Source organism: Zingiber officinale, chromosome 2A (genome assembly GCF_018446385.1).
Source record: "Zingiber officinale cultivar Zhangliang chromosome 2A, Zo_v1.1, whole genome shotgun sequence".
Classification (NCBI taxonomy): Eukaryota; Viridiplantae; Streptophyta; class Magnoliopsida; order Zingiberales; family Zingiberaceae; genus Zingiber; species Zingiber officinale.
Genome location: NC_055988.1, coordinates 94,265,910 through 94,287,394, shown reverse-complemented (window position 1 = coordinate 94,287,394; position 21,485 = coordinate 94,265,910). Strand labels below are relative to the sequence as shown.

Sequence of the window (21,485 nt, the reverse complement as noted above, 5' to 3'; positions counted from 1 at the left end):
AGGTTATTGTTTTTGTTGCTATTATTATATAATGAACTTCTCTATGTAAAAATTTTTAAAAAAAATGAAAATGTTTTTAAAAAAACAAAAAACAAAAAACAAGAATATTAAAAAAGATACAACAAACTGTTTCCTTAATAAAGTACTTGTTCGTATACTACTTTCCTTGATAAATGACTGGTCATATACCACTGACTACAAGGAGCACAATGCACATATACTACTGACTACTACAAAGGAACACAATGCAAATAGATCGAAACTGAAGCTTGATAAACCAAGTAATTTGCAAATATCAACAACAAAATGAGTTTTTTTTTTCATTTTTGATATTAGAAAAATCATCAACTGATTGGCAATTTGTTTATGCCCTTATACACAGTTGTAATCTGCCAATAAACAATGATCTGAAGCATTTGAAGACATGTATACTTTCCAAGTTTTGTTTCTTAGCAATGACTTTATGAACCATTGGATCACCTTCTCATCTCAGTGTTTTAGAGACTCCATCATAACAAAATATAAATCGAAGGGAAATAAATATTCATTTTTTTGTCTGTTGAGCTCGAGCATTGGAGTCGGTCGACACCTGCAGATAATTTTGCTGTGACGAACACAGAAGAGTCATGGCAGTAAGTTAGTCACTAGCGCCGACCATTTGCCCAACTCCTGACTTGGTTTCTGGATTTCGCGAATGGTGGCTTACTGACTACCTTTTTTGGTAGATCGTGCAGCTCCATTACTTGTATCGTTCGTTGTTTTTTCGCTGCAAATAGGTGAATGCCAATTGTCCATCAGTTTGATAATCATATGTAGCGTTAAACGAGAGATCCCTAGTATTGAAACAAACCATTTTCTGCTTGCTGGTAGCCTTCTTGAAGCTTCCTCTTCGCGATTTCTAGCTTTGCTCGTATCTGAGCATCCTCAGAGTTCTTTGTTTTCTGCCATCGAGATGAATTTCTTACTAGTTTGGTACACTCCCAACACAACGCTATCTGAATGCATCAAAAAACCAGCAAAAATTAAACTTACGTCTTGCGGAGCAACAGAGGACGACTTCCTGCGAAGTGTGGAATTGCCATGAATCTGTTTCGACTCAGTGCCAGCTTTTTGCTCAGGGACCAGCTTTGACAGTCTACCAGGGCCAGAAACAGCCATTTTTTGCTTTGCCTGGCTAGTAAATGTTTCTCGAACTTGTTTGACGACCGATTGTTGCTGCTTCACTCCTCCTTTAGCTTCAGGAATAGATAAACGTCGTGGTTCTTGCCTGCTTGAATCTTCCTTTAACTCGGTTGTAACTGCTTGTGCTTGCCGCCTTGTCTCTCCTTTATCTTTGAAGACGGTTGCTTGCTTTGGGGGCTGCTGTTTCTGCTCCGGATCTTTGATTTGTATGTTTCGATCATTTTCCCTCTTCCCTTTGAAAACATCCATATTTCTGAAATCTGCAGAATTTTCAAGTCGATTGATTGCTCATCCACATATGAAACAGACTAATAATAAAAAAAAAAAGAGCAGGGAAAAGCGAAGTTACACACTTCCATCCTCATCCATTTCATCAAAGAACTTCAAATCCAACAGCACAGCAGGACAGGAAATAGAAACAAGTTAGTTCATTTCCACGTCCTATCGATCGATTGAACAATTACTATTATCCAAAATATTTATTGGTTTGTACCTCAGACAGATGCATAGGAGCTGTTTGGGTTGCTAATAGAGCTCCCTCATCTAATGGAGGGAAAGGGAGACCTTCCTCATCTTCCATAGGAAGATTTATTGAATCCGGAGAATTATCTGCAAATAATTACTTCGTAACGACAAATAAAAGAAATCATTATGAGCAAGAAAGTAAGCGATTATTTACCTGGAATGTTAGCTGTAGCACTTGCCCATTCATCAGCCAAAAGCTTCCAACCGCTACGGCAACAGAAGTATGGTTAGGCATGCTTATTAATGTACTATAAGCCGACAAAGTTGATAGAAAAATTAGGAAATATCCCATCATGCATAAATGAAGTAATTAATTCGATCGGGATATTAGGATAAGTACATTCAGATAGCAATATTGATTAAGGGATCTACCAAAAACCAAATATAATACGAGTAACGACAAGAATGTCCATTTTATTGTCGGATTCTGCTATTTCTAAAAAGTCCTACACATGATCAATAGAGGTGTTGGATTGGAGTGTCTATGTAAGAGTATTCCGTGATGAATCATAGATCAAACACCCTAGTGCATTTTCTTTCTAGCTTCAAAATAAACTTGATACATAAGGAGAAACTTACTCAATAAGTGTTCGTGCAAGATGGCGAACTTGCTTCGAGTTGTGTTTTCGAACACCACTTACTGCCCTCCCAATCGCTGTCGCCTAGGACCAAAATAGATGGATTCAGGATTAAGAACACACCATGCATCACTAAAGAAAGCAACAATCAAGAAAACTCTAAAAGAATGATACTTCTATTCCTCACCATAAGTACTTCTACAGAAAGCTCCATCAGCTGCAACCTCCTCAAGGATTCGAACAACACATTATCAGACTGCACAAAAATGAAAAGTTAACTCATGGAGTAGCAAAGATTATCGATAAGCCTTGTTCACAATTCTGAAAACTAGCTAGACAATGTATCGAACAATATACGTGGAACATCGAAGGCATACAGGAAATGGAGGTTCTGAGAGAAGAGAGAGGAACAGACCTCATCTTGATAGTTGACAAGGATCTCCTTTATCCTAGAGACCTCCGTGACTATCTCGTTGGCCTCTTCGATCTCCTCCGTGAGCGCCTCTGCCTCGTCGTAGCTGTAGTTGCTGACGATCCTGTTCAGGTCCTCGGGCCCGTTGTCGTCGTCGTTGTTGGTTTGTTTTCCCACATCATCCATCTTTACGCTGTCGTCGCCTTCCTCCCCGCCGGCAGCGTCTCCGCAACCGAAGCACCGGGGCGGCAGCAGGGCGGTGAAGAGTTTCTCCGCCAACTGATCCCTTCGGCTCCGGAACTCGTCGGGGTAGTCCGACGCCGCCACCATGACGGCGTGCTCCACCACCTCGAAGATATCGCCCTCGCAGCTGCGGAAGAACTTGCGCCAGTACTCGAGCGATCCCGACATGGAGGAAAGGGGCGCCGGCGCCAGCGAGCGAACCACGCAGGGAGAAATCACGATCGATGAACGTAAACAGGAACCAAACCGGAGGAAAGATCAAATCACGATCGACGAATGCTCTGCCGACCGGAGCGATTTCTGCAACAAATTCAACCAATTTCATTCCAAGAGCAGAAGCAAGTAAATCTTTTTGGCGATAACAGACGACTTAAAAACCTGCAAAATTCCAACTTTTTGCCCCAAAACAAAAACGCCGTCTCCTCTACGCTCCGCACAAACATCCAAAAGAACTTTTTTTTTTCCAAAAAAGAGAAAAAAAAAAAAAAACAAAGAAAATGAAGAGAAGATTCAAAAGCAAATGAGTAGGAAAAATTGTCAGAAGAGATGCCTTTTGGTTCAATGTTCTTCCTCGCCTTAAACCGCAATAATGATTTCCCTTTTCTCGCCCGCAAATAGGAGGAAAGCGAGAGGGGGATTGGAGGAAGGGAAAGGACCTAATCCTTGCTTGCCTTCCTCCTTTAAAACAAAATTGCAGATTAAAATAACAAAAACCGTGTTTTTGATCGATCTAAATACGCAAGACGGTTACGAATACTCGCATCGCCCAGGATCGCGATCGTAGATTTCGATCGGACTCGTCGACGGATTGGATTCGTGAGGATTTAATCATTTCCAGTAAAATAACAAGTGTAGACGGGAAGACGAAGTGACGAGGCAACGGCGAAGGGTCGCCGTCGTTGACTCGGTGAAATGGACGGCCGAGATGTGGTGTTAGTGGAACAGATCTATAGAATATTTATAATTTTAAAATTCTTAGCATTTTACTCTTTCCAATTTTCAGTCACTGATATTTTTATTTATATTATAAAATAATTTAATGGAAAAATGATATTATTATATAAAGTTACAAAAACTATCTGTTTAATATTACAAAATAATGAACTTTCTAACGTGAGATATAGTAAAAACTTACCATATATTTGAACTAATAAATGTAGTTATTCGTCGGACAATTAAAGGATAGCAATTTTGGAATATAATTTATGTTTTTTATAAAAAAATTATTATTATTATTATTACTATTATTATTATTATTATTATATACCTTGCAAAATAATAATAATGATCACAAAATTTAATATTTTTAAACAATATTTTATCAATAGAAAATATCCTCTATGTTGATACTTTAATTTAAGAAAGAAGTAATTTGATAAGAAAATAAAAATATTGAAAAATGTTTGACATATCACTCTAGTTTGGACTAGGTCGTCATTGTACCTAAGCCAATCACATAACCTTCAGTTTGATCTAGGTCGATAGAGATACTGTACCTAAGCCAATCACATAACCTTCAGTTTGATCTAGGTCGATAGAGATACTGTACCTAAGCCAATCACATAACCTTCAGTTTAGTCGTTACAAGTTTAGTCAAATCAGGTTAAATCTATCCTAAATTATCCTAAAATTCATAATAACAAACTCAATTTCTTTTTCAATCCTTACGTTAGAAAATTTTCATTCCCACTCTCTACATGTAATTTTTTTTTTATTTCAACTATCTAATATACATCGATTTATCTAATTGTCATTATTTACCTAAGCCAATCACATAACCTTCAGTTTGGTCGTTACAAGTTTAGTCAAACCAGGTTAAATCTATCGTAAATTATTCTAAAATTTCTAATAACAAACTCAACCTCCTTTTCAGTCCTTACCTTAAAAAATTTTCATTCTCACTCCCTACATGCAATTTTTTTTATTTCCACTCTTACCTACTTGTCATTATTTTTTTTAAGGTATAAAGATTTAAAAATAAGATATAATTTCTCCAAAGTACAGCATATTTAAATTTAAATATAATATATTTTTTATCAAATTAAACACCACTTTCTTGCTTAACCAATCGATTGATATATTTGAGATTAAATAATATTGAATTTATATTAAATTTAAATATAATATATTTTTTATCAAATTAAACACCACTTTCTTGCTTAACCAATCGATTGATATACTTGAGATTAAATAATATTGAATTTAGAAGAAATTATATCTCATTTTAAATTTTTTGTACTTATAAAAAATAATAAAAAATTTTGATCTAAAAATAATGATATAATTTCTCTTAAATTCAATATCATTTAAAATTAGTCATGTGAAAAAAAAATCATACTCACTTGATATACTAAATTTCAATTTAAATATATTAAATTTAAGAGGAATTATATTCTATTTTAGATTTTTTTTAATATCTAAAAGATGAATATAATTAAATAAATTAGTGTATTAGAGATCGAAACAAAGAAAAATTAGTTAAATTTTTTCTAACATAGAGACGGAAAAGAAAGTTGAGTTTATGAGTTTAAGATAATTTACCCCTAAATCTAATAAGTAGAGAGAAAGATATAAAATTTAAATGAAATAAAAAGAAAATGGCATTTCGATAGAAAAATGATTATGAATTAATTACTTATCTAGTGTAAAAAAATAAAAATATAAGGTCGAGATTTTTAAAATAAAATAAAGAATGCATTAAATATCAATTAAACTTATAGAGGCACACATATAATCTCTACTTAACAACCACAAAGTCAACTTTTATTAAAATAAAAAGTACTTACTATTTACCAAGTCAACTATGGAACTCTAATGGTTAGGAAAGCTCTAACACGTTCGTCACTCCAATGAATATGAAAACAATCCACGTCCACACTAGAGCGCAAACAAATCGACCCGATTCACAAATTTTTCACGGGTCAAAAAAATATTTGATTTATTTTTAAAATTATCAAATTCGCACCGCACTAAAACATATTCAATAATTTTTCAAATCGAATTTAAACCTACAATATTTTATTTAATTATTCGAGTCGAGTTAAATTCTAATTATTTTACATAATTTTAACTTGGATATATTTAAATTAAGATTAAAATAATTTGGATTAAATTCAAATTTAAATCATTTGAAATTATAATTCAAGTATGCTCAACCAATTTAAATCGAGCTCCCAAATTATTTATATTTTTGAGTTTCAAGTTGAGATTCAAATACTTTATATATATTTTTCAAACTCAAATTCAAATATCAATATTTTCATATTATTCAGCTAGATCGATTTGATTTATTTATACCCTTAATCTCCACAAGATACTCAATTGACTAGAGATCAATGCTCGATAAGCATATACCCTAAAAAAAAAAACTTCTTTGAATCACCTATTGCTACTATAACAGCCATTATTAATCTCTAAACATCACTTCAAATCCAGATCATTTAAAATGCTTCAATTAATATCAATCTTAATTGAACGATTTACTCATTGCATCAAAGCAGTGAAGCCAGTCACGGCTATAAATAAACAAACATCATAATAAATTTTTTACACATTTTAAAGAGGATTATCAAAAACACTAATTAATGGTGAAGAGTATGATTAAACTAGATATATAATAAAGTTGACTAGAAATAAAAATGAAATACGTTGACATGTGTGGTGAATTAAAATGATGAAGCAAAGCATTGATTTCTTGGTAGCTACTACTTCCCTGATTATTTATTTGCGTCAACTTGACTCAAATTAGTCAATTAATTTCTGATAAAATATAATTGTGCCTTCTGATTACACTTTCTGTGGTTCCAAGAGCCATTCATGTCTTCCTCTACCAAATATAAAAGTAAAGAAAATAATAAATACATCAAAAAATAAAACACTGAAAAATACCATGTATGAGAGATTTGAAGAGTCAATTGAAGGAAAGACGAACAATGAAGGGATTTTGAAAGAAAAAGGCCAAAACAGTAGAATATAATTGTTGATTACCAAGGGAAAAAAAAGAGATTGTAGCAAATAAAAGAGTTTTAGCAGGATCAAGTTTGCTCGAGCAAGGTTAGCAACAACGGGAATATTATTAGTCTGCCCATGCAGGATAAAGTTTTTAGCAAATAATTGTTCATGAGATTGGTCTGAAAATGAGCAAGAAGTAACAATTTTTACATAGTTATTAGTCTGCTCATTTTCTTAAAATAACTATCCTATTCATTATCAATTCTATTAAGTGAAACAGATCGAGGGTACTTATTAAATACTATCCAAAATTTCATCACTATAAATCCTTAAAGGAAACAGCTGAAAGAAAACCTACAAGTTTGATGATTCACACCTTAAAGAGTCACGTTATATATCACTTTCATACCAATTCAAGGAAAGCTAGCAAAATTTCATGTGGACGCTAAGAGTTTTACCTTCTCAAAAGTAGCCGTCTGAAATGATGAGATGTTCACTTAGATGTGCATCATAATGCGTAAATCTTCAATGCGCATTCGCTGTTGATCATTTGTTGATTTCTTCCCAAAAGCACCACTCGCTAAGCTCTTCTTCTTTTCCTGCAACATCAGAATCCTCTCCTCGATGCTGTCCTTCACTATCATCCTCACGACCTTCACTTCTTCACGTTGCCCAATTCTATGCACTCTGTCCATCGCTTGCTCCTCGACTGCAGGATTCCACCATGGCTCGAAAAGGTAGACTCGGGATGCCGCTGCGAGGTTTATTCCAGCACCTGCAGCCTTTAGACTGGCGAGTAGAATCATTGGTGTTCCAGGACCAGATGCTGTGAATTTCTTTATCACCTCAGTCCTCTTTTTTGTGCTCATCGAACCATCCAATTGCAAAACCACAAAACCGGCTTCCTTAAGTGGCTCTTGAAGCAAAATAAGCATCTTCCTGAACTGTGAGAAGATGACAGATTTTGTCAAGGGATTCTGCTCCTTGTCTGCTAATAGAAGTTTCAACAAGGTAGTGACTTTTGAAGATAATGGCCTATTTCTTGAGTGAGCTTTTGACATGTCGTCATTGAAGGATTTTGTTTGCGGCACCACAAAAAGGTCAGTTTTCGATAAGGAATGACGACAGATGGGACAACGGGCATTGACCTGTTTTAGGGTTTTCAGTATGCAGGCTTGACAAAATATGTGAGCACAACAAGTAATGACAACCCTCTGAGGTGGAGAAAGGCAAACTGGACAATCGAAATCATCTCCTTCATCAACCAAGGATGCTAATTTCTTAAGCAACTCTGGGTTCTGAGAAACATCTGCGCGAGAATTAACATCTCTTGAGTTAGATATGATAAAAAAAAAAAGGAGAAATGGTCACATGGAAAAACTGAAAGAGAAGATATTGAAGCCAGTAGAATAAGGAAACTAGTTTATTATCAATGTCTAAGTTCACATATACAAATAGCTTTTTTGCTCTATTGATGTTTCAATCTATGATGTTCATTAATGAACCTGCGATGATTTGTCAAAACTTGACTAAAATGAGACCAATATATAAAGGGAACAAATAGATGAATGGAAACTTCACAAGTAGAAGAAAATAAGAAATACAGCAAGGTAAGACAACTTTGTTTGCTTCCAACCAGTGAAATTCACAAACAATGGTAAACAAATATTGAATTACAATCTCCCTCAAATTTTAAAGCGTTCTCAAGTTTGTGGCTTCAATCCGTTAAAAAAAAACAATAAATAGGTCGTAAATCTAATTGCATAACTAAGAATGAAACTTTCTTACCAATTTATGGAAACTGTTAATACAATGAATCACTATAAAATCTTTAAGTGCCAAAGTTAACTGATGTGCTATGTTTGTTTGTTATCGTAGTTACACAAACATGGTCATTGCTCGTCAAAGAGTCATGATATAATACAGTTAACAAATTTTAATGTCTGCTAATTTATTTTAAGAACACAATTTTCGACACAAATTAGGAAAACCATATATAATTTTAGACAAAGGCCTATCAAGAAAAGGTCTTGTCCATAAAAAGACTTTGCAGCCTCAATACACTTCAAATAGGACCTAAACAAAAGTGATTTTCAGTCATGTTTTCTATTAATGCAATTTTCAAATATGAAAGCAATATCAAACTTGCAATTAAAGATCACACGTTACCTTCAAGGGCACTGGGTGGAAGGAAAGATTGGATGTCTGAAGGACACAACTCCATGTCGTTGCAAATCTGCCTTAGTCTTAGTAATATATGAAGCACAGTCGAATAATTACGCAGTAAAGTGTCTGTATCAAGGTACTCTCTGAGAGTGTTTTGAGCTTCAGATTCAATATGGTCATAAAATTCTAGTTCCTCAGCAGATAGGTTTACATAACAGGTTACAATAGTTTTGCGTGGAAGCCCAACCACACCTCCACTTCCATCTTCTGCATATTTTGTCCTCCGCAAGGATATTGTTCCTATCAAGGCCTGGCAGACTCAGAGAGAAAAAGCTTGATAACTGAAACAGCAACTTAGTTAATCCGGTCTAATTTTCTGAGATACAATTATCATATGGTTTTAAAAATGGACAAAAAAGCTAGGTAAACTGTCCTAAATTAATTTAAGGTTACTTTGAAAGCAGCTATGAGATACAAAAACCATGTATGATAGTCATACAATTTTCGTCAATTTCCTATTATAGAATGCAACTATTTTGAGCAGGAATTTTCCCCCACATCCTACAAAATAAATCAATCTCAAGTCATGCTTCTTTTTTCATCAGTATATATGATTGTGGCATCATGATGAACTGAGGTTCCAATGCTTTAGCTAGTCACGTTTTGGAAGTCAGTTAGAACGAACTAAGGTTCTTCTCTGTGCTAGTTAATCATGAATAGAGAAAAACACACATACAGAATTTGCTGAAATCAGAAATCAGTTACCTGTAGGCGAGCTATCCCGCTCTTTTTCCTTTGATAAAGTGGGCGTTCAATCAAGTTTTGCCAGTAGCTCTTGATTGCAAATGGTTGAAATTTCAAGAAAGCCATAAGCGAAAACAAATCAAAAGAACTATTCTGAATAGGCGTCCCTGTCACTGCCCACCTTCTCTCAGATTTCAGAGCAATGACTGCCTTTGTTTGCTTAGCCGCAGAATTTTTAATCAAGTGAGCTTCATCAAGAATAACTCTGTACCACTCAATTTCCTTCATAGGAGAGTTAGAATCATTGAACTCAGCGGACAAAGTGGCATAGGTTGTCATAACAATGTCATGTTGCAAAAGCACCGCGGGATCCTGTGTGCGATCTCCATGATACAAATACACTTTCAAGCTCCCGGGCATGGTGTGTTCTTCCAATTGAGTTATCCATGATGTGAAAACAGAAGGAGGACAAACAACCAATGTCGTTTTAGGTCGCAAGGCATCTTCAGTCTGTGTGACACTTCCACCATCAAGTTTGCGTCTTTTCCGTGGAGCAGTAGTTTTCTTCCCAGACTTTCTACTACTCGAAGATCTTAGCCTTTCATGTTCTTCCTGAAGACTTGACGAGGAGGAACTGGGAAAGCCACCACACTTGTCGGTGGCAATCAAAGAAAGTAGAGTAAGAGTCTTTCCTAAACCCATATCGTCGGCGAAGATCCCACCTTTCAGCGTCTCTGGCCTCTCTGAGGTCTCGTGATTCGTCAACACATTCACAAAAGTTCCATTCCGTGCTTCCCAAAACGGAGGCAGGTCAGAAGAATTCTCCCTCCCAACCAACCACCCTAACCCTTCCTTCTGGTGCTCGAACAGCTCTGACAAAATAATGTCTTTCGGGGGCTCCAAAGGAGCAAATTTCCCCTCATCGACCTTTCTAACTAGGGCAAAGATCTCGTCGACGCTCTTGCTGCCCTTCCCTGACTTGGACTTCTTAGAACTCTCTTCCTGTATGATGACGGCCTCCGAAAGACCGAACTCATGGTCGCCGTACTCGATGAGCTCAAGCCCTCCTTCAGAGACGGCGGCGCGGACAATCGGAATTGCGTCGGGGCGGGCAAAGAGGTGGATTTGGCAGGGGAGGCGGTAGGGGTTCCGATTCTTGGAAGGGGGTTTTGGCACAATGGCCTCTACGGTGACGAGGTGCGAGTCGATGAGCGGCGCGAGGGCGGCGGCGGAGCCGCGCTGGATGTGGCCAACCTGGACAGTGCGAGTGTTGAGGACCTTGATGGCATTAGGATCGTAAGGGTTGAGGGGCTCGCGGACGAGGCCGACCATCTCCCGGCCTCTGATGACGCCGGAGTAGTGGCGGAGGCCGACGATGTCAGCGAGGACGAAGCCGACGAGAACCGCATCGGAGAGAAGCTCTTGCCACTCTAAATCGGAGGTGCCGCCCGGGGGCTCGAGCTCGTCCATGGAGGCCATCGGCCAGGAGAGTCAGCGGGGGTTTCGAGAGAGTTTTAAAAGCCGCACAAAGCCGTGCAAAGCACGTGCGAGCGCCACAGCGGTGCGCTCGATCAAAATATCTACTTCACCCCTAAGAAAATACGTATAACAATTTTATCCTCAAAATTTATTTACATTTTTATTTTATTTTATTTTTCAGCCTGCATGAGAATCAGAAACATGTAATAACAAAAAAAAAAAAAAAATGGCATGATTAAGCAGAGACTACACATTAACAATAATATAACAAATCACAATAATACTGAATAAATTTGTAATGATGCATATTAGAAACACACTTGCAACACTGGTTCTTCCTCAATGTATATGAGAACTGAGAAAAGTAACAAAATTTACAAAACTAATTTGGTTAATGATCAAGTTATTCCATAGCATGCCATTAATATAGTCTTTGTATCTGTTAACAATAGATACACAAGTTGATAGCCTTTTTTTCTCTCTCCGAAGAACATCTTCGTTGTGTCGTCGTTGTTGCTATTATGTCATAGGCATGTAGAAGGACCCATTGCAATACCGCCAAAGATAGCAGTGCTATGGGGTTTCAAATTTCAGACTTCAGAGCAAGATGAAGCTGATACTGCACAGTGCCATCAAAGATAGTCACAGGGTTCCAGACATCTGTGTGAGTTGCAGTCTAGTTGCTCCAAGGGATAGGAAAAAAAATCAATGCCACAAGGAAAAGAAGCTAAAAGTGAAAATGAAATAGCGACGACATAGAGTAGAGAGTCGATGAAATCGAAAGCAATTGTTAGCGACACTAACTTAGATGCAAATCACATATATATCTAGTCATGCAGATGCTGATGCATTTCTCTATAGCTAAAATTATCCTGAACATGAAAAAGGATGATTGAATCACTACTTTTCCAATCTGGATAATTTGAGGTACAGGGAATATTAAATGCATAAATTGAAGACTAGATAAACCAAAAAGAGCAAACCGTTCCTCCAGGAAATATCAACAGAGGTAATCGCAATGCATAAATTCTGTTTTTTGCTTTTTAAGATAAGCAGAGCAGTTGGGTACATGGTTCTCAATCATCAATTGGCAGTCATCTATTGAATCATTGTCTAAGAAATAAGGAGGAGTGGTATATTAAATGCAGATCAAACCATTTCATGGTTAAAGGGATGTGCATTTGAAAAATGGATTAAACAAGATCCTAAACATCAGCTCACTAGTTCTCTGATGTGCAAACATATTATTAATGAAGCACCATCTGTTACCATTGTACTTGGAAGTTCCATAACAGTATTAACCTATAACCAGACTTAAACAAGACTAAGAAGCAAGACACTGAAAGAAGGGAAAAAAAAATATATCAACGTATCTACTATTTTAAACAAAAACAAAAGCACTGTATTATCAGCTATAAGCAAGAACATATGTTTCATGCATAGTGTTCACCATTGCTTCCACCTCCTCTGAATCATTGTCTAAGAAATAAACAGGAGTGATATATTAAATCAAGATCAAACAAAGATTCTTAACCTCAGCTCACTAGTTCTCTGATGTGCAAACATATTATTAATGAAGCACCACTCGTTACCATTGTACTTGAAGTTCCATAAGACTATTAGCCTATTATTGGACTTAAACAAGACTAAGAAGGCAAGACCCTACAACAGTGAGGAAAAAAACTCTATCAACTTATCTACTATTAAAGGGCAATCCGGTGCACGAAGCTCCCACTAATGCGGGGTCTCGGTGAAAGATCTATTGTACGCAGTCTTATCTTGCTTTTTTTTTTTTTTGCAAGAGGCTGTTTCCAAGAACAGCAACACTGTATCACCTATAAGCAAGAACATATGTTTCATGGATAGTGCTCACCGTTGCTTCCTGTCCAATTCCTTCCACCTCCTCTGAATCATTGTCTAAGAAATAAGCAGGAGTGATATATTAAATCCAGATCAAGCCATTTCATGGTTAGAGGAAGGGGTGTGCATTTGAAAAATAGTTCAAACAAGATTCTAAACCTCAGCTCACTAGTTCACTGATGTACAAACATATTGCTAATGCAGCACCACCAATGGCCATTGTACTAGGAAATTCCAAAAAAATATTAGCCTATAATTGGACTTAAACAAGACTAAGAAAGCAAGAAAATCCAACAGTGAAAAAAACTCTATCAACTTATTTACTATTTTAAACAAAAACAGCAGCACTGTATCACCTTTAAGCAAGAACATATATTTCATGGATAGTGCTCACAGTTTCTTCCTGTCTAATTCCTTCCACCTCCTCTGAATCATTGTCAAAGAAATAAGTAGGAGTGATATATTAACCAGATCAAACCATTTCATAGTTAGAGGAAGGATGTGCATTTGAAAAATAGTTTAAACAAGATTCTAAACCTCAGATCACTAAGTCTCTGATGTGCAAACATATTATTAATGAAGCACCATTAGTTACCATTGTACTTGGAAGTTCCATAAGAGTATCAGCCTATAATTGGACTTAAACAAGACTAAGAAAGCAAGACACTACAACAATGAAAGAAAAAAAAGACACTCTTACCAACGTATCTACTATTTTAAACAAAAACAATGGCACTATATCACCTATAAGCAAGAACATATGTTTCATGGATAGTGCTCTTGATATTGTTGCTTCCCGGTTCATTTCCTTCCACCTCCACTAAATCATTGACTAAGAAATAAGTAGCAGTGATATATTAAATCCAGATCAAACCATTTCATGGTTAGAGGAAAGGAATGTGCATTTGAAAAATAATTTAAACAAAGATTCTTAACCTCAGCTCGCTAGTTCTTTGATGTGCAAACATATTATTAATGAAGCACCATTAGTTACCATTGTACTTGGAAGTTCCATGAGAGTATTAGCCTATTATTGGACTCAAACAAGACTAAGAAAGCAAGACATTACAACAGTGAAAGAAAAAAAAAAACTCTGCCAATGTATCTACCGTTTCAAACAAAAACAGCAGCACTGTATCACCTATAATCAAGAACATATGTTTCATGGATAGTGCTCCTGATACCGTTGCTTTCCTGTCCAATTCCTTCCACCTCCTCTGCAATTTCCCCACGGCTCATTGTTCGATTGGTAATGGCTGGTTTGGTATTTGGGTCTGATGTGTCTTGGCCCCCAGCGACCCCCTCCATCCCTTTTTCTTCCATTTCGTCTACCATGATCAGAAATCCTGTTCTTGTTTTCCCAGGTTCCCCATTGAGCATTTCTCCTGTTGTCTTCAGCAACAAAATCGGACCTTCCGCCACCACTACTCCAGGGATCACCTTGATTCCACGCATCGGCAGATCCATCACGGTTCAAACGATTTGGCTCGGGCACTTCGTTCCACCCGGTCGAGTGATCCCATGCGTCGACAACTCTACCGCAGTTCAAGGGATTAGGCTCGGGCACCTCGTCCCACCCGGTCGGCCGGATGTCTTCAAGAAGAACCCTATCGCCCGTAGTCAATGGAGCGGCGGCGTCATCCGGTTCGCTGTACTGCGGCGGCGGCTTCTCCAGGTCGGCGATCAGCTCCGGATCGACGATGGCGTCGTGGTCGACCTCGTCGATGTACATGTCCGGGTCAGGGAGGGGGATGCCGCAGGGGCGCCCGTGGTAGCGGGCGCAGTACCTGGCCTTGGAGTCACGGAGGGCCTCCGCCGCGGCGGAGTCGTCCCACCGCATCACGCGCTCCTGCGTGTCGCCGGTCATCCACCGCTGGATCGCGCACAGCCGCTCCCACGGGATGCCACACGCCTCGCTACAGAACCGCCTCTCCCAGAGCGGGACCGGGTGCCCGTCGGCCGACCGCCGGTGGGGGCGAGGCGGCCGCCACGCGTCGGCGGGCCATCCTTCGCCGCTGCTCCGATCGCCCATCGACCGATCGACGGAATTACGAAGCCCTAACTGACGAAAGCGTTTCCGACGAGGCTTCTCGGCGGAGTATTTATAGGGCGAAGGACGGCGAAAGTAGGCAGGCAGCTTCACGGAGGATTACGAATCAAGGAAGGAACGAGGGTTTGAATGCGGCGACTTCGTTATATTAACTAAACCTTTTCTTGGATAAAAATTAATTATAATATAAATAAATTAATCAGAATACAAATTGTTAGTTAATTTTTTCTAATTATATTTTTTTTTTAAAAAAAGAGAGAAAACAAGTTATGAAAACTAAAATAAAATAAAGATTATTCACTAGCTACGTCAAATACTCAAAGAATGTCTAAACTTGATCCATAAAGACTAAAGAACCGATGAACCCATGAGGTAGCAATGTACCATCCGAGTACCAACTCGATTATATCCGTGAAAGCTGATGAACCCATAATGCCTCATTGCTTAGGAGGATCAAACAATACCATGACTAGAGATGGTATCCAAAAACTAGGGCTGTAAATGAACCAAGCGTTCGTGAACAAGCTTGGTGTTCGGCTTGGTAAAAGCTTGTTTATGTTCGTTCAATATACATAAGATTAATTAAACAAACAAGCTTGAACAGCTCGTTAAGCTAAACAAACAAGCTTGAACACATATGTGTTCAGCTCGTTAATGTTCGTGAACAATGTTCGTGAACAACGTTCGTGAACAATGTTCACGAACCATATTTATTAATAAAACTCTTTCAATATGCTAAATAAATAATAAAATAAAATAAATAAATTTAAATTATCAATCTTAATAACTAATCAAACAATTAAAAGTTTCAAACAATCAAACAAGCTTGAATCGAGAGCTTGATAACATCTAAACGAACCAAGCTCAAACCAAGCTCAAGCCAAGCTCGAACCAAGCCCAAGCCAAGCTCAAGCCAAGCTTGAATTGAGAGCTTGATAACATCTAAACAAACCAAGCTCAAGCCAAGCTTCAAACAAGCTCAAGCTCATAAAAAATAAACCAAGTCAAGCTTGAACACTCATTTCAAAAGCTTGGTTCATTTTAAGCTCGGCTCGGCTCGATTATCTTATCAAACAAGCTTGAACACCCCAAAACTCGGCTCGGCTCGTTTACAGCCCTACCAAAAACAGCTTCTATTATGATCAAATTACAACCATCATCGAAATAGTCTGCTGCAGATACAAACTTTGTATCGAAACCGAAACAGAGTTACAGATAAAAACTGCGGGGAGTCCTAAAAATCAAGACAAGTTTGATTTTAGCTACACCAGAATTAAGCTTCCCGCTCAGAAATTCCACTCTCTGAACTTGAACCACCACCGGTCTACCAATCGAGAAATGCGCACGCAGTGTTTGCTTGTATGCACCATGAGCTTCATAGGATTTGGACGAGGTCTCTTTTCCCTGGCCAGCTCGAGCTTGGTATTGTTGATTGCTAGTCGGAGTCCTCATACACCTCTCCGTCATCCGACAACTCGTCGAGGGACCTCATGTCCAGCTGATAGCGCAGGATGCCACCTATGCCACCGAAGCCCCTGCAGAACTGCGAGCCCTCTTGCGATTTGTTGGTGACGAACTCCAATGTGCAACCGAAACGCTTGTATTCGTTGGCGAACCACTCTAGAAGCGACATTTTCTCCTGGACCTCTAGTTCCGCGTTGCTAGCCAGGTCGCGGAAGTTGCTTTGGTCGGCTTCTTGATCCTTGTTCAGGTGCTTTATTATAATTTCCCCAGTAGCACTGTTCTTTAGCACGTATCGATTGATATCCAAATTTTCCCACACGATCAAGGTCTCCACAGCTCCCATTTCAAGAGCCTTTAAAGTGTCGTCCACACCGAAAACATATTTCCCAGTGTCCTGACTTATTTCTTCGAAATACTTCCCTATCAACTTCTTTTCCTGTATGAATTTCACATTCGACAGAATCTCTGCTGACAACTCAATGGCCTGGTTGAAACCGTTTTCTCCTCCGTAAGAAACATCGACTACATTGAGGATTTTAACTTGAAGACGTTGATCGAACATGTCTGATTGACTTAACTCGGTTTTGAAGTCGGCTGAACCGGCCAAGATCAGTCCGGCCACATTTGGCTGACTCGTAGCTGGGTTTATGAAGAACTGGGTGGCGAGTTCTGCTGTTTTTCGCACATAATTGTGACGCTTTTCCATACGGAGCCTAGCAAACCGAAGTGCTGATTGCCCTCCGCGGCCATGCTTTTTCGGAAGGTCAACAGTGAATTTGTGAAGCACCTCTCGTGTATTTCCACTCAAGGTACCGAACAGAGTTCCATTACCATCCATAACTATGAAACCAAATTTGTCATCTGATTCCAGGAGTTCATTCAAAGCTTCGGTATGGAACTTGTTATCACAAAGGTAGAGCGAGACGTTAATGGGTTTAAAAGGCTCGAAATCAATCGTCACCTTCTTTTCCTTTCCGTCATCGGTGACAATGGTACCGGTATACAAAACCAGACCCTTGGGAGGAACCTTGCTGTACAATTTCAGCCTCTGCTGAGCCGATGTAATGGCCGCCAGCACGGACTGTCGATTGACTCTACTTTTAATATTTGAAGCAGTACCATATTCATCAGCCAGCATCTTGGTGACTCGAGCAATTTGATCACGTGGAGGCATTATGAGAGAGATCATGCTTGTGCCGTTACCTCTGGCAGATTCCAATGCCTTGATTAGTTTCTTGATCTTCCAGATCTGAATGTTCTTATCGGTTTCCTGATCATCTGCCATGTCTACGAAATTTCAAGAATCTACACACTGATCACCTGTGTAAGAGCCAAAATGCAATGAGAAACTAGTAAAAATTACCTATGGAACTAATTCAGAGCACGATAAATAAGCTGCTTTGGTTCGAAATCGGAGTTTAGAAAACATGACAGCAAGTCATAAGGTACTAAATATGAAGTCAAATATGATAAACACTTTCGAGTTTGCTAGGAAGGAGACTCAGATCTAAAGAATCATATTTTGAGGAATTTCATTCAAATCAGCTAGCGAGCAAGAAAGGCAAAAGAGAAACTACTGCTTGGATAAAAAACATGGTACCAAAACTTTTTCACAAGGCAGCATCTCTATAATTCATCTCATTTCTAGTTTTCCAACATTATGTTTCAACCAAACACACGCAGCACAACTTATGCTAACAATGACCAACATAAAGACACCTGCCGACTGATGACTTTAAAGCAAAGACCTTCCTAATTTTTCGACAACTTCGTCATTGAAAAATCAAGTAATGTGTAAAATCTTGTTATATCCGGCTATACTATGCTTCATGTTGATTCACAATAAAAAATTAAATCAAATTATTCCAAACACAATTGGAGTTTCAGTATCCGTATTCATGATAATATCATTCATAGAATAAAAAATGGATAGTAAAACTGGAGAAATACTCTTAGAATCTTGCACAATTGTTGTCTCTCATACGCTAAAAGAAAACTTTATAACAAACCTTTTGAATTAGAATTTTGCGCAATTATGAACATGCCGAAAGAAAAATTACTGTGATAAGAATGAGAATGCAAAGATGCACATGAGGAATTGTATAAATAAAATTAAAGAAACACTACTATATGTAGCTACGGTAGATAACAAAGGGTGTGACCATGTTCTGCAACGATCAGTTGATTATATAGTTAGAAAAGTTGAATCAACTAGAATTGAAGATTTGGTGTGATAGGAAGACATCCAAGAAAACATCAGTTGGTACAAACACTACTTGATGATGTTTGGGAACGATCGGTTGATTATATAGTTAGACGATAAGAGGACATCCAACAAAACATCAGTCGGTACAAACACTGCTTGATGATGGTCTCCAGAAAGATACTAAATAAAGTTGCAATATAGCAAGCACATCATGCCAGTAAATGTGAAACAGCTAAGTCATTTCCTTCCATTACAATGAACAGAAATCTTTTGTGCAAAGAAACATCATTTTACTTGTTATCGAAGTGAATCGAAGGATATTATAACAACAATTAGCCATATTCAAACTGTTAAAGGGGGCAGCTACATGGATCTTATCCAGCAATTGAAGAACATATAGTAAAAGGAGCTAAAAGGCAAAACTTTGGCGGATGAGATCTCTATCAAATTTGTTAAGGAGTATAATCCAGCTTCAAAGATTGAACCATGTATTCGACAAAGAACTTCAAAGCGTAACAGATCTGACACACAACACTCCGGGAGATAAGAACAATCCATTTTACGATCAAAAAACATGAGTTTCACAGCGTCGCATGAGGAGAAGGAATCATCGAAGTTTATGTCAAATAAAGAGAAATCTTAGACGGAGGAATGAGTGGCGGAGCAGGAATCACCTTTGAGCGGCGCTGCGGCGGCACAAGGAACGCTGCTATCAAAAAGGGTTTCCTTTTGGGTCGAAGGCGAGAAAAAGGTCCGACTTTTACACTTATACCCTTATCGTTCATTGAATTGGACTTTTCATCCCGACGAAAAAGATAGGAACATTTTGGAAAAGGTAATTCCATTCCTGGATTCTCTCCTCCGCCTGAATCAGCTCAAGCATGTCGCCGGCGACGTCAACTCCTGCAATTGCATCACCGTCGCGGGATCCGACTTCTTCGTAGGCTGGAAGAGTTTTTGACAAAGGATCGATTCCCGGCGAAGGACCCTGAAAAGGTGGCGGCCTCAAGTGTTTCTTCCTTGTCTTCTTTGCTGCATCCTCAATTCTACGACAAAATCTCATCTTTTCTGTTAAGTATGAGAGAAAAAAACTACTGCCACGGCAATTTCTTCATGCTCACGCCCATTCCCCCACCTCACCTCTCTCTTTGCTTTTTCTTTCTTCTTCTTCCCCATTCTTCTCTTTTCTTCTCCTCTCCAACGGCAGGAAAAAAAATTTGCAGCAGCCCCCTCTTCTTCACAAGCACGAGCCCTTCTTCTCCTCCTTTCTCTTCACCAACACCCAAGAGAAACGCAGCAGCTGTTGCTGCTGCCACTACTGCTGTCCTCTTCCGGCAACAAGGGTAGCAACCTTTTTCCCCTTCTTTTGTTGTTTTCCAGCAAATCACAGCCGCCGGAGCCTCTGCCGGGGTTTCCTTCCTTTTCTTTCATGGTTTCAGCATTTTTCTTATCATTCCTTTCGTTTGCTCTTGGGTTCCAACAAAACATCAACAGCAGTTCTCTTCCCCATTTACGGCACAAGATTGAGCCAACATCAACCGCTTTTGGTGCTTTGTCCCATTTTTCCAGCAAAAGGGGTAAGCTTTAAAGGAAGTTGTAAGGTGCATTTTGGGTTGTTTTTAAGTGATGTGCAGTTAGGAAACTTATCTGGATTGGAAAGGTCATAGAAATGTTTAGATTTTATGTCATAAACTTTATTAGCATTTGAGTATTTGAGTTATTATTATATTATCTGTTGACACTAAAAAAAATTTCTGCATAAAAAGTGGTTAACTTCGATTCTTTAACTATGTAAATATTACTTTGTGCATGAATAAATAAAATAATTGGTAATATGTATATTTTTATATAACTCTTTTAAAAAAGATATTTAAAATAGTATAATAAGGGTTATTGAAAGGTAAATAATTAATGCTATTTTCATATCCATATGTGGATTTCATATGAGGATGAAGATAAAAAATAGTGTTTTAAAAATGAAATGAATGTTCTAACATACACTTTCGATGATACTCTTTAATGTTGCTTGATCTTCTATTCTCTTTGATATTTTATAATGTTGATACTTGTAGTCTTTATATTTGTAAACCCTATGATCATAAATTAATTAACTTCATGTGAAAAGGTTAATTTGATCGATCATGATATGAAAAGAGAACAATTATGATAAATGGATAAAATTGAATCTTTGAAATAATAAATATAGTAAATAAAGAATACTAAAAAGTAAAAACTATGTATCTAATTTTATACCAGAGCTTTAGACTAGAGTACTGAATCAACCATATGTTATTATGTTAGTTTGGTGGCCCGCGGTCTAGAGCACTTGATCGTACACCCGAGGTGTGGTGGCGTGATGTAGCCCTTAATTAGTATTTATTATGTCTTCCACCAGTGAAGGTTATTAGCTTGTACATTAGATGACGTATGCGACAATATTATACTCTAAGGAGGCTTTTAGTCTATATGTATGATGTTATTACACTCTAATAAAGGTAGATTCGCTATCTTAATGGCCTCCCTAGAGTCGGCCCCACAGATATGGAAGGAGGTTTATGCAAGTACATAGGCATTGAGCTCATGGTGGGATCGACCATATCGGTCATCACCCTGAGGGATCGACCC

General features: G+C 38.1%; 4 protein-coding genes across 6 annotated transcripts; all 4 read right to left on the bottom strand.

The window, feature by feature from the left end:
- Positions 1 to 408: 408 nt before the first annotated feature.
- LOC122041582 (probable mediator of RNA polymerase II transcription subunit 26b) lies at positions 409 to 3,741 on the bottom strand. 2 transcript variants are annotated; one of them, XM_042601315.1, is made up of 10 exons: positions 3,491 to 3,741; positions 2,701 to 3,240; positions 2,473 to 2,541; positions 2,287 to 2,369; positions 1,862 to 1,914; positions 1,676 to 1,791; positions 1,536 to 1,563; positions 1,033 to 1,442; positions 851 to 941; positions 409 to 766 (listed from the first exon to the last, which is right to left on the bottom strand). In XM_042601315.1, exons 2-10 carry the CDS (start codon positions 3,106 to 3,108, stop codon positions 645 to 647), a joined length of 1,380 nt encoding a protein of 459 aa, XP_042457249.1. In that variant the 5' UTR covers positions 3,109 to 3,240; positions 3,491 to 3,741; the 3' UTR covers positions 409 to 644. The 2 variants fall into 2 exon arrangements, with proteins under 2 accessions (XP_042457249.1, XP_042457250.1); XM_042601316.1 differs by lacking the exon at positions 3,491 to 3,741 and adding an exon at positions 3,319 to 3,464.
- Positions 3,742 to 6,523: 2,782 nt separating this feature from the next.
- Positions 6,524 to 11,310, bottom strand: LOC122041581 (putative SWI/SNF-related matrix-associated actin-dependent regulator of chromatin subfamily A member 3-like 1). Of its 2 annotated transcripts, XM_042601314.1 has the most exons (4): positions 9,823 to 11,310; positions 9,061 to 9,367; positions 7,350 to 8,200; positions 6,524 to 6,766 (listed from the first exon to the last, which is right to left on the bottom strand). In XM_042601314.1, the coding sequence occupies exons 1-3, from the start codon at positions 11,278 to 11,280 to the stop codon at positions 7,389 to 7,391; spliced, it is 2,577 nt and encodes an 858-aa protein (XP_042457248.1). In that variant the 5' UTR covers positions 11,281 to 11,310; the 3' UTR covers positions 6,524 to 6,766; positions 7,350 to 7,388. The 2 variants fall into 2 exon arrangements, with proteins under 2 accessions (XP_042457248.1, XP_042457247.1); XM_042601313.1 differs by lacking the exon at positions 6,524 to 6,766 and having other exon boundaries at positions 7,180 to 8,200.
- Positions 11,311 to 13,042: 1,732 nt separating this feature from the next.
- On the bottom strand, positions 13,043 to 15,314 carry LOC122041580. The gene has a single exon (XM_042601312.1). The coding sequence runs from the start codon at positions 15,170 to 15,172 to the stop codon at positions 14,303 to 14,305; it is 870 nt and encodes a 289-aa protein (XP_042457246.1). The 5' UTR covers positions 15,173 to 15,314; the 3' UTR covers positions 13,043 to 14,302.
- Positions 15,315 to 16,298: 984 nt separating this feature from the next.
- Positions 16,299 to 20,399, bottom strand: LOC122041579 (eukaryotic peptide chain release factor subunit 1-3-like). Its single transcript, XM_042601310.1, has 2 exons — positions 19,535 to 20,399; positions 16,299 to 17,974 (listed from the first exon to the last, which is right to left on the bottom strand). The coding sequence occupies exon 2, from the start codon at positions 17,937 to 17,939 to the stop codon at positions 16,626 to 16,628; it is 1,314 nt and encodes a 437-aa protein (XP_042457244.1). The 5' UTR covers positions 17,940 to 17,974; positions 19,535 to 20,399; the 3' UTR covers positions 16,299 to 16,625.
- Positions 20,400 to 21,485: the final 1,086 nt, after the last annotated feature.